Source organism: Leptosomus discolor, chromosome 4 (genome assembly GCF_034619465.1).
Source record: "Leptosomus discolor isolate bLepDis1 chromosome 4, bLepDis1.hap2, whole genome shotgun sequence".
Taxonomy (NCBI): domain Eukaryota; kingdom Metazoa; phylum Chordata; class Aves; order Leptosomiformes; family Leptosomidae; genus Leptosomus; species Leptosomus discolor.
Window position 1 is genome coordinate 37,763,346 of NC_141394.1, and position 13,634 is coordinate 37,776,979.

Consider the following 13,634-nt stretch of genomic DNA (forward strand, 5'->3'; position numbering starts at 1 on the left):
CTACAGACAAAATAAATCAAAATAAGTAAAAAATCCAAAACTTTAAAAGTAAAAAAAAAAAAAAAAAAAATGTATGAAGGGAAAGGAACATCGCAGAGGTTAACATGCACTGAGATAAAACCTGTACTGGTTATAAAACATTAGAGTATACCATAACTGGTCTTTTTCATATGATTCAGTTTCTTTGAGTCCTATAGCAAATACAGTATGAAAACAGTTAAGCAACATTAAGGTCTGACAAAATTAACAAATACATGTGGGGGAGAAAATGGACTTCCTACAGGGAAGTTGTTGGGGTTTGGTGTTATATCCTAAATATACACTGCTGGAAGGCTTCCATTTGCAAAGCCAAAGGGAATTACAGAAAACTGGCTAGATGCAACTACATACAAGAATATTTAACAGGTTCAGCTACGAGACATTGATTCTATATCTGAAACCGTAACTTCCTCATCAGCATAACTTGGCTTAAAAATACATGCCCATGCATTTTAGTAAATAGGTAAAAAAGTATATTGCTCTGGACTTAGGAAATCTCAGGTTTGAGAATGAAAAAAAGGTAGATGATAAAACCACAATTATTTCTGATATGCATTCTCACCGATGAACATTTTAAGGCATTGCAGTCAAGATTACTCAGTTAAGCTATTAAAATGTATTTCTAAAGCATCAACCTAAAAAGTATCATGACTTCTGCTTGCAAGATTACGCTTTTGGTAGCACTAAGTAGTACATTATGATTGTTAGATAAACAAATTAAGAGATAAAATTTCTGCCTTTTTCTTAGAAATTAACAGCTGTGAACCATTCCTGAAAATTAGGATTGCTGGGATTAGACTGTAAACGGTATTTTGACAAGCTATCAGTACAGACTACATCCTTGCAAATACCATGCAAGATAAAACCTGTTCAAAAACCTGTTCAAGCTGCCTCTCCTTTGCAGCAATGCTAACTGGCCAAGTCTATCACTGAAAGCGTCAGTGCTTAGCGTTTAAGGCTGTGAAGACTTCTTTAATCATAGACATGAATTGTGGAGTTTAAAATGAAACAGGTTTTTCCCCATAAAAACCTTACCATTTTATATCCTGTGACAAACCTGTTAGAAGATAGATTGCCCAAGCTATTACAGAAGATAAAGTCAAGAGAAATAGTCTGATCATTTATCTTTCTTCCTTACTTCCAGATATCCATAGCACTTAACACCTTACTGCAATGCAAGAAAACTTAGGCTGTTGAACAGTGGATCATGAGAATAAGCCTAATTAAATCCCCAAATTTCCACAAAGAATGAACGAGGGGTAAAAAAATAGATCAGGGAAAAAAAAGAAATAAAGGTATTCATTCCTCAGCTGAGGATGAGGTTGGAAGAACCACTGGGAATAACAAAGATCAATGTACCTCATTACACTAACATAGACTTGTACTGGCTGCAGTTAAATCAGTCATCACCATCAAGCCTTCTTGTAAGGATCCAGTCACACCTTCACCACCTGATGCAAACATACCACACTGTTTAAAAAAGTTGTGTTTTTTTTTTTAAAGGGATCTTATTGTTTTCCGGTAAATACAAAAATTACGTTAAGATCTGAAAATCAGCATCTTGCATGCCTAACTAAGCCCAGCAGCCTTTCTGTTCTCAGCTTCTAACAGCAAAAACATAACTCTGATTACCTGCAGTCCCTGTGCACACTTCACCACACACATATATGCAAGTCAGCTTGGGTTTAGAAATTATGCACCCCTGGGAAATATCGTCAAAACAAACTCCTCCCAAAGAAGCACTAGGCATCTCTCAACCACAAGATCTAGGCATATGGGAATCAGAGATCGGGGACATAGGACAGATTAAGTGTGTTCAAGGACAGCAGATTTCAAAGAATTCTAATTATTTTTAAAGTAGGCCAACCCCCAGGACATATCCATTTCATCCAGAAAAATTAATCCAGCCTGCTCCCTGCCATCCTCTTTCCCAAGGCCCCTCAGGCATACACAAAGATTAAAGGCTACATGAACTATCCTGGCAGTCTGTTCCCTTTTATCACAATAGCTTGACAACTCCCCTGTCATCACCAACCTTGGTAGAAGATAGTAACAGGAGCAAAACTTGTTAACTCCCCAAGACATGACTATTCTTGGAAAAGCTAAGTCTCCTTTCTAATATGGCAACTCTCTGTTTCTCTACATGAAATAATGGCAATGCTATTGACACTTTGGACACCTACTCATGGTTCTGTATATGAGCACTCAAGGGTCTCATCCTATGTTGCCAAGGCTGGGCCAGTGTAACCATTTGCCCCAGGTCTGACATCGAAGTCTTCTCCCAGTCTTGATTCCAGCTCCATGGACTACTCTCTCCGTGAGGATGTCTTTTTCTGCTGGTGACCCTGAAGGAGGAGCTCATGCCTGGACCTGCTCAAAGAGCTTTGCCACCTCACTGTCAATTCACTGCTTCATGGCCTTCCTTAGCCCAATCCTTCCTGTACTGTTTACATAACTAAAAAATAAGCAAGTGCTCACGACACATATTTTAGCTTGGTATTGTAAAACACAAAGAGGGACAGAAGACACAACGAGTCTTCAAGTCTCAGATACTGAGATCACACAAATGCATCCCAGAAACTAACCCAAAGCCTCACTTCAGAAACCCAGGGCTAGAATTATACAGTACTCAGAGACAATACTTTACACACTCAGTAAACCTCATGCCATAGGAGTACATTACACTGAGGGAAGTATTAGCATTTGGAGCTGAGGATCTCCAAAAAGTGATATAACAGGCAGCAGGAGATTCTTTTTCACCAGCCTGAGACGCAGGAAACCCACGCACCAGCCTTCCAGAATTGAGAGCTGCTGGCTAAGAACCTTCCCATCAGAGGCAGGTGGCACATTTAGAAACAATCACTAAAAGCTCCTATTCCATCAAATGAAGCAAAAAGCAACAAAAGAACGCACCTCCCACCGTTGTCCACCTCTACAGATTACCGAGATACTGTTTTTAAGCTAATCACTAGTGAAGGTCTTGGTTTTGTGCAGGAGGAACATGTTTCACAGAGGGGAGGGGAATAAGGGTGGAAAATGTGGAAGAGGTGAGAAAAATCCAACATATTTCATAGCTGCTGTTTAAACCTTCTCAGAGGCTTTGGCATGTTAGAATAACACTGTGGGAGACAGATTAGCAGAGCCAGAGCAGGTGAAGCAGTCTAAGGTGCATGATAAATGTACCATTGACACATACATAGCTTATAAAAGACATATATTACGAGCCTTGAAGAGCTGATTTCAAGGCCCCATTTAAGTGAGAGTGTAGCAAATCTTGTTTCAAGACTACAGCATACAGAGAACAATTTATTTTCTCTGAAGAACACGTTATCTCAGTATTGTCCTTCCTGATCTTCCTTCCTCAAGACAGAATAGAAAACTCATGACATCACCATCCCAGAAGATTTTTAAGAGTGTCTTGGTTACATTTTTGATTTTGCTTCAAAATGTTATTACAGATGAAGTACTTTCTACAGTCAAAATGATAAATACCTCTTTCTCTGACATATCTAGAATCCTTATTAACTAGCTCAAAACAAAGACATTGCTTAAATATCTCACATCCATAAAGGCAGGAATTGAGAAATAAAACAGGGTGCTGCTATGCTTTGGCCCTATTGAAATGCTAGTCCTTGGGGTTTTTTAGCCATCCTTAAAAGGGAAATCTTTTACTACAGGTTCAAACCAAAGCAAATTTTAACCTCCAAGTTGTGACAAAAAAGTTCAAATATGAAAAAAACATTAAATTTCATTTAAAATCTTGTATTTTTTCTAAAGCACATTCTTTAACACAATACTCTGTCTTATTAAAAATTCAACTGTATTCACTCAAGTCAGAACAGTTCTTGCTGAGCCATTTTCATTGCCAATTTTTTAAAAGACAACAAAGTAAGAAAGAAACTTTGTGGGATGAGCACCATCTGCTTATGCTTTAATTTCATTAACAGTTATACTTTGAGACCTTCAACTGTAAAGAAAGTTTTCCAAACGTAAACAGCATGTAAACCAGTCTACTGTTTTTACCTTATACCTTCCTACAATTCTATCCTGCTGCTCAGGGGTTTACTGCACATCAGCGCTGACTGGTGTTACTGGCAACTGAACGTTCCACGAGGAAATCAAAGAAAAGTAAGTTGTAGCTTAGGAAAGCCAGAGCAATATTAAAAAAAATTACTGAGTCAGCAATTAGAATGAAGGATTCAAGAATATATGGTAAGAGAGAAACTTCAAAGAAATACAGACTACCATAGAGCAGCAAACAGTTTATTATAACGGGGGGGGGGGGGGGGGAAGGAAGGAAGGAATTTGTTCTGCAAGTTGCAAGAAAGCATGCTTATGCATGGAGATGCATGCTTAATTCCTACTTAATACAATCCTTTTTTATGCATCATCTCCTCATTACAAAAAATAGCTATTTTTGTTTTAGAATTAATGTATGGATGTAGTCCGGTAAGAATAATATTTTTATTCCCACATGTGAAGTCAGTGGGTTTTCAGAAAACAGGAATTCTGTGCTATGAAACGCATCCCTAGGAAAGCACCAACCTATTTCAAAAAGAGCTGACACTAAGCAAAGAACTAGTTTTTTCAAGTTTAAGACCTACCAATTCAAATGATACTCCAATGAGTAAGCAAACATTTCAAATTTGTGTGTGGTCCCAAGCAGGGGGAACATAATAAGGATGTTTATTTGAAAAACAAAGGTAGAATACAAATATTAGCCTTTTCCTCTGTATCTTTTTACTATTAATAACAACACAACACCCCTTTTCCACAAAAGCACATACTTTCCCAGCAAGCTCCTTCAAGGAGAAGGCTACAATTAAACTGATAAATCCCAATCTAGGAATCTGCTATAAAGCACAACCTTAACCTTTGGTTTAAGTTTACACAGATCTACTGAGTTTAATTCCCCCCGCCGAAATTCTGTATTAGGTGAAAGGCCAGAACACCCCCAAATCCAAGCCTAAACAGTATCACAGTTGCAAAGACATGCATGCTGCTGGCTGCATATTGCTTCCCTTTGCTGGGCCATTCTGGCAACATCTTCCTGACTGAACATGTTACCTTGGCATCACTACTGGTCATGGGGGTGCGGCAGAGGGGAGCAGAACAGACCTCACTCAACCAAAATAGTGTCTAAATCTAGAGCACTGTGGGGCAAAGGTGGACTGCTACAGGCATATTCAAGCAAGATAAAATCCCTTTAATTCACACAATGATTGAAGAAAACTGATAAGGAGGCAACCTTTTAAGCAGCAAGTTGCTATTTTTAAACTAATCATTCACAGTAGACATTTGTTTTACACACTTACGGAGGAAATCTAGTAATTAAATGTAACTGTTACCAGACTTGGAATCCTTCTCTCAGATTATATGGCCTAGTTTCTTTAAAAAGCATTATTACCCCCCACCCCCCCAAGGCAGAAGTCAAACCTATTAATGTAACAGCTTATCCTGCCCTATTTCCACTTGGCAGACTCCCGTAATGCTAATTTAATATCTGACAAAAATAGGACAAAGATACTGTCATTTTTCATTAGAGAACGTCAGCTCAATAAAGCAATTTTAACTCTGCTGACCTTGGGTTAGGGAAGGTGTATGCTGCTTGGCCATGTGGCAAAAACCCCACGTATATACTTCTGGATATGACATGCCTTCTCTCAAGGCTGGCATCCTGACGACCCACTGAGCCTCTTCTGGTAACTAAATTTACTAGCACCAGAACTTCTGCTACTTCAGCTTAGTCATCATATCTTAACTCACCACCTTTAAAATAGAGAGTTAAGTATTACCTAGATTTTTATTTAAAAAGGACTTTAGTGCATGCTATTTTTAATGTCCCATTGTTTGGCCACTAAGCAGCACAAATTACCACCTCTTATTTATTTTTTAATACAAATTACAACCTACTTGACCTGTTGTGTTGATCCTTCCTGATTTCTGTGGCCTTACCCGCAGTTCCTCCATTAGGTACTGCAACAGTGGAACAGTTTTATCTGTGCAATTCCCAAAAGAGACACAATTACTAAGTTTTTTGTTGCATAATCTTACCTAAGAGTGCAGAGACACCTTTCACCTTATGCTGAGGATCCTGCCAAAGGTTCCCTGGATGCTCTAGATCCCCTTGTACTGCAATGTGATTCTTGAAAAACAAAAGCCAGCCTTAACTTAAGATCTTTGATTTTTCAGCTGTTCAGTTCTTTTACGTTACTCATGAATGGTAACACTTGGGGCTAGAATAGGACAAAAGGAATCATGTCACATACATATAAAATGGTGCAAAACTGCTCTCTCTAGAGCAGTAGGCATTTACACAAGTAATAATCTTGAAATAATAATAAGTTATTTACCTAACTTATTACAAGGTATCTTAATGACAAAAGAGTTCAATAAAGTTTTAATACAATCTATGTATGTATACATAAATTGTAGAAATTTTGTAGCCCCCCCCATTTCTTCACATTATGCACTTTGTGGTCATTTATTCTGCAATATAACTGGAAGCATTTGTCAAAAGATTTCACTTTTAATATGATACGGATTAGGGTTTTTACACTCTCCCAAGGGTGACAAGACTTCTACAAGCTTTTTCAAAGCCAATTTAGATGAAAGTACACATTAAAAAAAATTAGCATTTAATATCTCAAAACATTTTGCCTATTACTGTCATCAGCGACGCTCAAGATTACTGTAATAAACAGAGGGGGAAAAGAAAGTGATGCTTACTTCCTACAACAGCAATACTTTGGCTATAGCAAGCTCACTGCCTCCCTGTATAGATTTCAAAGGAAACTTGTTGAACGTGAAAAATTTGCCAAGGCGTACATTTCTGTTGAGTGTCACACAAGAAGCAGTGATTACTACAGCTTTGTATAAGACAGTATGCCTATGTCTAGCCTTGCACCTGTAGGAAACTTTTCACACCCAGATGATGAATGATTGCATTGAGCTTTCAGATAATGCTGGAGTGGCAGAGCTGATGTGGCACTCCTTGTGTTAGGTCTCATCTCATTACAGAAAGGCAAAATAGCAAAAAAAAGTGACCGACGTATAGATAACTATATAAAGCAATTGGAGAAAGAGGGATTATTTTACTATTTGATCACCTGTGTACCACAATGCATCACTTTTTTACCAAACTCTGACAACTCTGAAGCCCTTCACTACCGAATGCCACTCTCCCTGTTACATCAGATTTATCATCTTACTCTGATTCCTGCCTTTCCTCCAGTAATGATATCAACTTCAAATTCCTGCGTCTCAGTTTCTCTTCTAAGCACATTTGCTGTTACTCCTTAAGGGAAAATGGAGAATTTCTGCTGGGACTTCCACCACAAAGAATCTAATTTAAACCATAACACTTGAAGTACAGTCTGCAACTTGTCATTAAGTTCTCACTGACAATCCAGCCAAGGCATACAGGATATTAGCAGTCCTTAAAGTGGGGGAGAAGGGGTGTCACCAGAAAGCTCAGGAAATGTCCACTCAGCTTTTGTTTCTTTTTTTCTAACTCCTCTGCCTCCACATCGTAAATTTGCCACCTTCTAGTGGCCACATGGGAATTGTAATGTTCAAACTTGGCGGTTAGCAAGGGCCCACAGGCCCAGCTGCAAGCCCATCATCTGGTTTCCCGAACCAGAGGGGCATGCCAGAATTACCACTTGCTCCAGGGCCCTCAGCAGAGCCTCCCTTCCCGATCCGAGGGCAACCGGTCTTCCCTCGCTACAGCACGGCTGCTGTGGCGCCTCACAGCAAGGACAGCGAACTGTCCTGGTGGGGAGATGAGGGTATAAATGTCTAAGGGTGGGAGACTATGACCTCAAAAGCTCCTGCTACGTTACAGAGCACTGAGAGCACACCTGGTGTAGAAGGTGTGTATGCTTTCAGGGGTGGCAGGAGGAAGGGGACAGTTGTCCAATTACTTATGCACACAAAAAACGCCCCATGAACCCAGCCCAGAAAGCCTGAGAACTGTTAATAACAGAGCCCATTAAGAACACGTCACTTACACAGAAAATTAAACACCTTCAACACACGGCAAGGCAAGTTAACGGCAAGCCCATCGGTAGCTCAGGTGCAGTGGCTATGGGCTAGCTAAAGTTGGGAAATAACACAAATACTGTAATGCTTCAAATCTGAAGCAGCAGGTTCCCAGACACAAGGCCAGACATAAGAGGGCAAAACAGGGAATTTATTTTGTGGGTTTTGCAACCTCACCACCACATTTCTGACTTGTGTAAGGCCAGCCACACACTTCCAGCAAATCTTTTACTACCTTCCTAGGCTCCAGAACGGGATTAGTAACACACTGGACACTCTTTCTTACCTTCATGTGGACAAATTAATAGGGTGATTTCTACCAGCTTCTTGGAGTGCTCCAGATTAGAGGAAGTACAAGACCAACGATCATACTACTACCACACAGACTACGAGCATAAGAAGTTGTACTTTGAGCTTTGCCTCAGGTAGGCTAAACAGATCTTTAAAAAACCCCCACAAAATCCCCAAACCATCAACCTCAATTATACACAACTTTTAAAGATTTTGAATACTAAGTTAGCCACTCTAACACTTTGTAATCGGTCAGATTTGGAGAGTTAAAGTTGACCTATACTACATTTACTCCTCCAAACAGGCCATTTTCAACTTTTCAGTAATGAATCTTTATTTACTGTTTCAGTCCATTGGTTCTGTCTGCTGTACTATCTACTCCTTGATGACACCAGCTTTTAAGGTTATACCTCTGAGGCTGATCATTAGCAACCCATCTCGCTGGAGACCAACAAGTACTATAGCTGGGATCCCTACGGCAATCTTCTTACCATGAATAGCCTCAATAATTTCCTGCTGGCTCCAAAACCATGATCCCTTGATCCAGAAGCGCAGAAAGTATTGGAAAACATCCCAAAGACTCCACAACATGCACATAACTGAATCAATGATTCTACTTATCTTTTCTCACAGCTATAAACAAGAGAGTCCCTGCCTAAATCGTTGGTATCCTTGCAATCCTTACTGTTAGATAGCAGGTGTCCTTACACAAAAGCAGATATGCTTTTAAAGACTCTTGTGGATGAGCCTTAATATATTTTATCGTTTCTGTTTGGTTTAGATTGGAAACTAAAAGCTCTTTAGGATAAGGATTGTTTTATTCTGTTCGGGTATTTCTGATAATGCAGATAAATAAATACTTAACCTCCCCATCTGAATCCTGTAAGCACTCAACAACACACTCAAAAGGTGTCTTGCAGAAACAAATTCCACAGTCAGGTTACCCAGAGAAGAGCTTTGTCTCCCCTACTTCCGAATATGCTTTCGGTGAACATATATGTCTGTGGTAATCTTCTATCAGAAAGAAAGGTCTTCTCTCCAACTGTTGGTATGACTGTTACTACCTCTGTGTTCTCTCATTTCCTTCCTAAACAGCCACTCCTCCACTTTCACTTTTTCTTTAAAAACTCTGTACATTACTCATCTTGCCTCTCCAAAAGATCCCTGAAATATTTTTAAATCAGTAGAAAAAAAATATAACACTATTTGAAGGGAGAATATACTTTTTTTTAAAGGTACACAGTTAAAACACTACCGCAAGATCTTCAGTATAACCTATTCTTGTCTCCTGCTGTAAGCAGGAAGAGATTCAACATTACAAAAAGAACAACACAGCAGAACTTTTCATCTTTGCTTCTTTAATGCCTGTTATTAAAAAGCGCCCAGGGCTACAGCGCAGAGAGGGAAAGGGTACTGCCTGAGGTTAGCTATGAAAAGTTAAAATCTATTTTAAGCTGTTACTGTCTGAGGAGGAATTTTACATTCGTTGGCTAGAGCTTTCAGCGCAAGCAAAGGGAGGAGGGTGTTGTACGGGAAGAATTATTCTGTTGTCTTTACCTTAACAAACTTTCCAGCAAGTAACAACAGAGCAAACACACACACTTGTGTGACTGAACTAAGTGCACACCAATGCACTTCTGAGGAGCAGTTACGATCAAACTCCTGGTTTCAACATCCTGAAACTGCACCAGCGCACAGCCTGTTTCCAGGTGCTGCAGGGAACACACCCCAACATACAAGCCCACCTCACAGGGTCAGGGCCACCTCACCTAGCAGGGTGCAGGGTATGCAGGCCCTAACTCCAGACAGACTCCTGGTGCCAGCTCTCCAGAAATACGCTGGAGCACTGCTGGCAGCAAGCCCACTCACTACTCTTTAACTAGTATTCCTCACCCGAGCAGGTTCTGAGGAGGAAAGCAGTCCAAACCAAAACACAAATTTAGTAGTAACAATACTGTTTCTCAGAAAATGATGAAGCAGCACATGTTACCCACTCTCATATCACAACAACAAGTAAACAGCTGATCTAGCTAATGAACAAGATATTCTGTTTAGATTTCATCTTCGACAGCGTTTACTTAATATAATTATATTTGTTCACGACAAAGACTGAATTATTTCCTGAGGTGACTGTCATGGATACTTCCTCCTCCAGTCAAGGCAGGGGTAATCAAGACAGAATGCTGCTTCATCAGGGGCTGAACTGTAAAAACTCTTGAGACTCCTTCATTGCCACGCGCCACAGCTAGAAAAGCTAGAAAAGATTTCTGAATTAGACCTCACATGCGAATGGAGGTGGATACACGGGTTCAGCTCAAAAGCCTCTGAGCAAAAGCCTTCAGGCTTGTGAAAAAGGACAGTGTGATTCATTACAGTACCTGAATAAACTGATAAAGTATGCACACTGTAGGGCTGCAATATTTCAGTTGTCAGCCCAGAACAATCATCTGAAGATGGTCCCTGCCCTACACAGTAGCACAACTGTAACTATTTTTTTTTCAGAGGATGTCACTTCACAGGTCTGTAACACCTTCCTGATCACGGAAAGTAATTTGACTGGTTTTGACACAAAATGTTTACTGCCTGACATTTCTTGGGAGGTATGTAAATAAAATTCCTGAAGATTTCTCTGTACACAGAAAAGCTCATATTGTCTAGAAAAACAGATTACAGAAACTTTGCCACTTAATAAGCTGCGTATCTCCAAAAGAACTGCTATGGCCTATTATCTCAGCAGTAACTGCCAAGATACAGCAAACTAACAGCTTCAGAAGACAGAGCATTTGCTGAAGGAGTCCAAAGTCATTTCCAGTTTTCAAAAGCAAGAATTCTGTCAGCTCACCTGCCTTCCACAATTATTCAAAGCAGCCCACTAGAGAGGACCAAGATCATTAGTGAAAACATCATATTTAGGATAGTCCCTGTGAATTTTTATGACTTCACAAAATGAAAATAATCTTGGCTAATCTTACTTCAAGCAGAGCTCCTTAAGTCCAGTTATGTTCCACAACTCTAAAACATCTGGTGAAAATGGAAAAAGCATTTTGACTCCTTCTGAGACCCGGGTGTCGAAGGGTCAGATTATACTCACCTGCCTGACTCATACAAGGCACGGCTCGCCCTGCACGTCTGACCTGACTTCCCGAGGCATTTTTAGAGGTCACCGTCCCTTTCAGCCGAAGGCTGCCCACCCCGCACCTCACGGGTCGCCCCACCACTTCGGGGTGGGAGATCTGCACCACCAGCACCGCCAATCCAACGCCTTTTGGCTTTCCCTGTGCTCTCCTTCCATTACCTACTGTGCTCCTTCTCCTTGGCGAAACCTGCCGTGTGGTTCGCGAAACGGCAGGAAGCTGATCCGCGGCGCGGGGCGAGTGGGAGAGGGGGACACCTGCGCCCTCGGTTGGAGCTCTGGGGGGGACCTTTGCAGGATCCTCACACAGCTTACACTAGCGCCGTTAGTTTAGGGGTGGAAAAGCCCCCAAAGGAGACACGGACCCACGCGGTTCGGGCACCCAGGGCATGGCCAGCGGGGAGGTCCCGGGGAAGGGCTCCGTCGGAGCACTGCCCGCACCACCAGCCGGCGGCGGACATCGGCGGCGCGCTCCCGGCCCGGCCCCGGCGGGCGGGGGGGGGCTGCGGCGGTCCCGCGCCGGGCCAGGCGGCGCGGACCGGACACCCGCCGGCCCCAGCAGCAGGGGCCCATAGGAGCGCGGCGGCCCCGGGCCCCGGCGCGGGCAGCTCTACGGCGACGGCGAGCCACGGGCCGTGCCGCCGGATCCGGGGACGGCTGGGGCCGGCCCCGCCGCTCCGCACTCCCCTCTCGGGCCTGCAGGCGCCACAGGCCGCAGCCCGGGCAGCCGCCCCCCGCCCGCAGCTGCCGCCAGTCACCTCCCGGGCGGCGGCTCCACCACCCGCTCCGTCCCGCCGCCCAGTGCGGCCGCACACTCACCCGCGTCCGTCCCGGGGGAGCCGGTTCCTCGGCGCGGGGCGACAGCGAGGACCAGAGCAGCAGCAGCCCCAAGAAGCTGCCCGCCAGCAGCACAGCGCGCAGCAGGAAGCCCAGCTTCAGCCGCATCCTCCCGCCCGCCGCCGCCGCCGCGCACGCTGCGCCCGGCCCCGCGCACCGGCGGGCTTCCGCCCCCCGCCCGGCGCGGCACGGCACGGCTCCGCCGCCGCCTCTCCCCCTCCTCCCCCCGCCGCCGCTGCTGCTCTCCAGCAGCCGCCCGCCTGCGGAGGTTTCCTCCCGCCGCCACTGCACGTACAAACTTTCTTTTTTTTTTTTCTTTTTTCCCTTCTTTTTCCCTCCCCCCTCCTCCCCGATAGGGTACCCCGCTGGGGGCTGCCGCGCCTGCCTGCCCGCTGGGCGCAGCGGTCGGGGTGATGCGGAGCAGGAAGTAGCCGCCGCGGGAGCTGCGGTTCCACGTGGCCGCCCCATACTGGGGCGGGGGCGCCTTGCACCCGGCCCGGGCCCCGAGCCCGGGCCCCAGCCCCCGCCGGGCGTCTGCTCCCGCTGCACCTGCTGCAGCCCGGATGGCGGCTGGGGTTAACCGCGCCTGCACCCCACCTGCAAAATGGGGAGGGGTGGAAGAGCTCGAGTGGGGTTTTGGCTTTTCTCAGCTGGGTGGGCAACTCCGCCCGGGGCACCGACTTGTAAAGATTAGTGTGCAAACGTATAACTTGGATGATTGTCATAGGAGTAGGGTGGCACAGGCCCGTTAATTACCGAATGCAGCCTGGGCAGAGTAACACTGAAAAGTCAACAGATTTTTCTTGAGGATAGCAGATTAAGTACGAGATTACAGAGATGTTATCAGCCCTTAGCTTGTGTGTGTTTTGTTACTAATTTTCTGCGCTAAAAGTTAAGCCTCCTATTTCCTCCTTTGAGGGAGTCTCCCACGTGCATGCACACACAAACCTGATAATATGAGCTCTCCACAAACCTGAGTGATGCAAGAACAATACTTCCAATGTAATACTTTTGCCTTTTCTATGTATTCAGTGCTATCTGCTTGGTTTGACGTTTTTCAGTTCCATTTCTTGTGTGCACGAAGGATATCAGATCCAAGGATCCTGAACATTAACTTTCAATGATAAGCACTGTAGAAACAAAACAGGATATTACACCCTGAACAGGATCACTCTGGAGGAAAAAAACCAACCCACACCTAAGTAGCCTTTGTAGTTGGACACACCTAGACACAGAAGTCTTTGTTCAGTCATTGAACTTGTGCTATAGCACCATGTGATTTTTTTCTCCC

At 43.7% G+C, this 13,634-nt stretch overlaps 1 protein-coding gene across 2 annotated transcripts in view; it reads right to left on the reverse strand.

Moving 5' to 3' along the window:
* The window catches only part of GALNT7 (polypeptide N-acetylgalactosaminyltransferase 7), a 76,830-nt gene extending 64,379 nt beyond the window's left edge, over positions 1-12,451 (reverse strand). For both annotated transcript variants that reach the window (XM_086464284.1, XM_086464285.1), the window contains exon 1: positions 12,326-12,451. In XM_086464284.1, the coding sequence (XP_086320410.1) occupies positions 12,326-12,451 (126 nt within the window). The remainder of the gene's footprint in view (positions 1-12,325) is intronic.
* Positions 12,452-13,634: the final 1,183 nt, after the last annotated feature.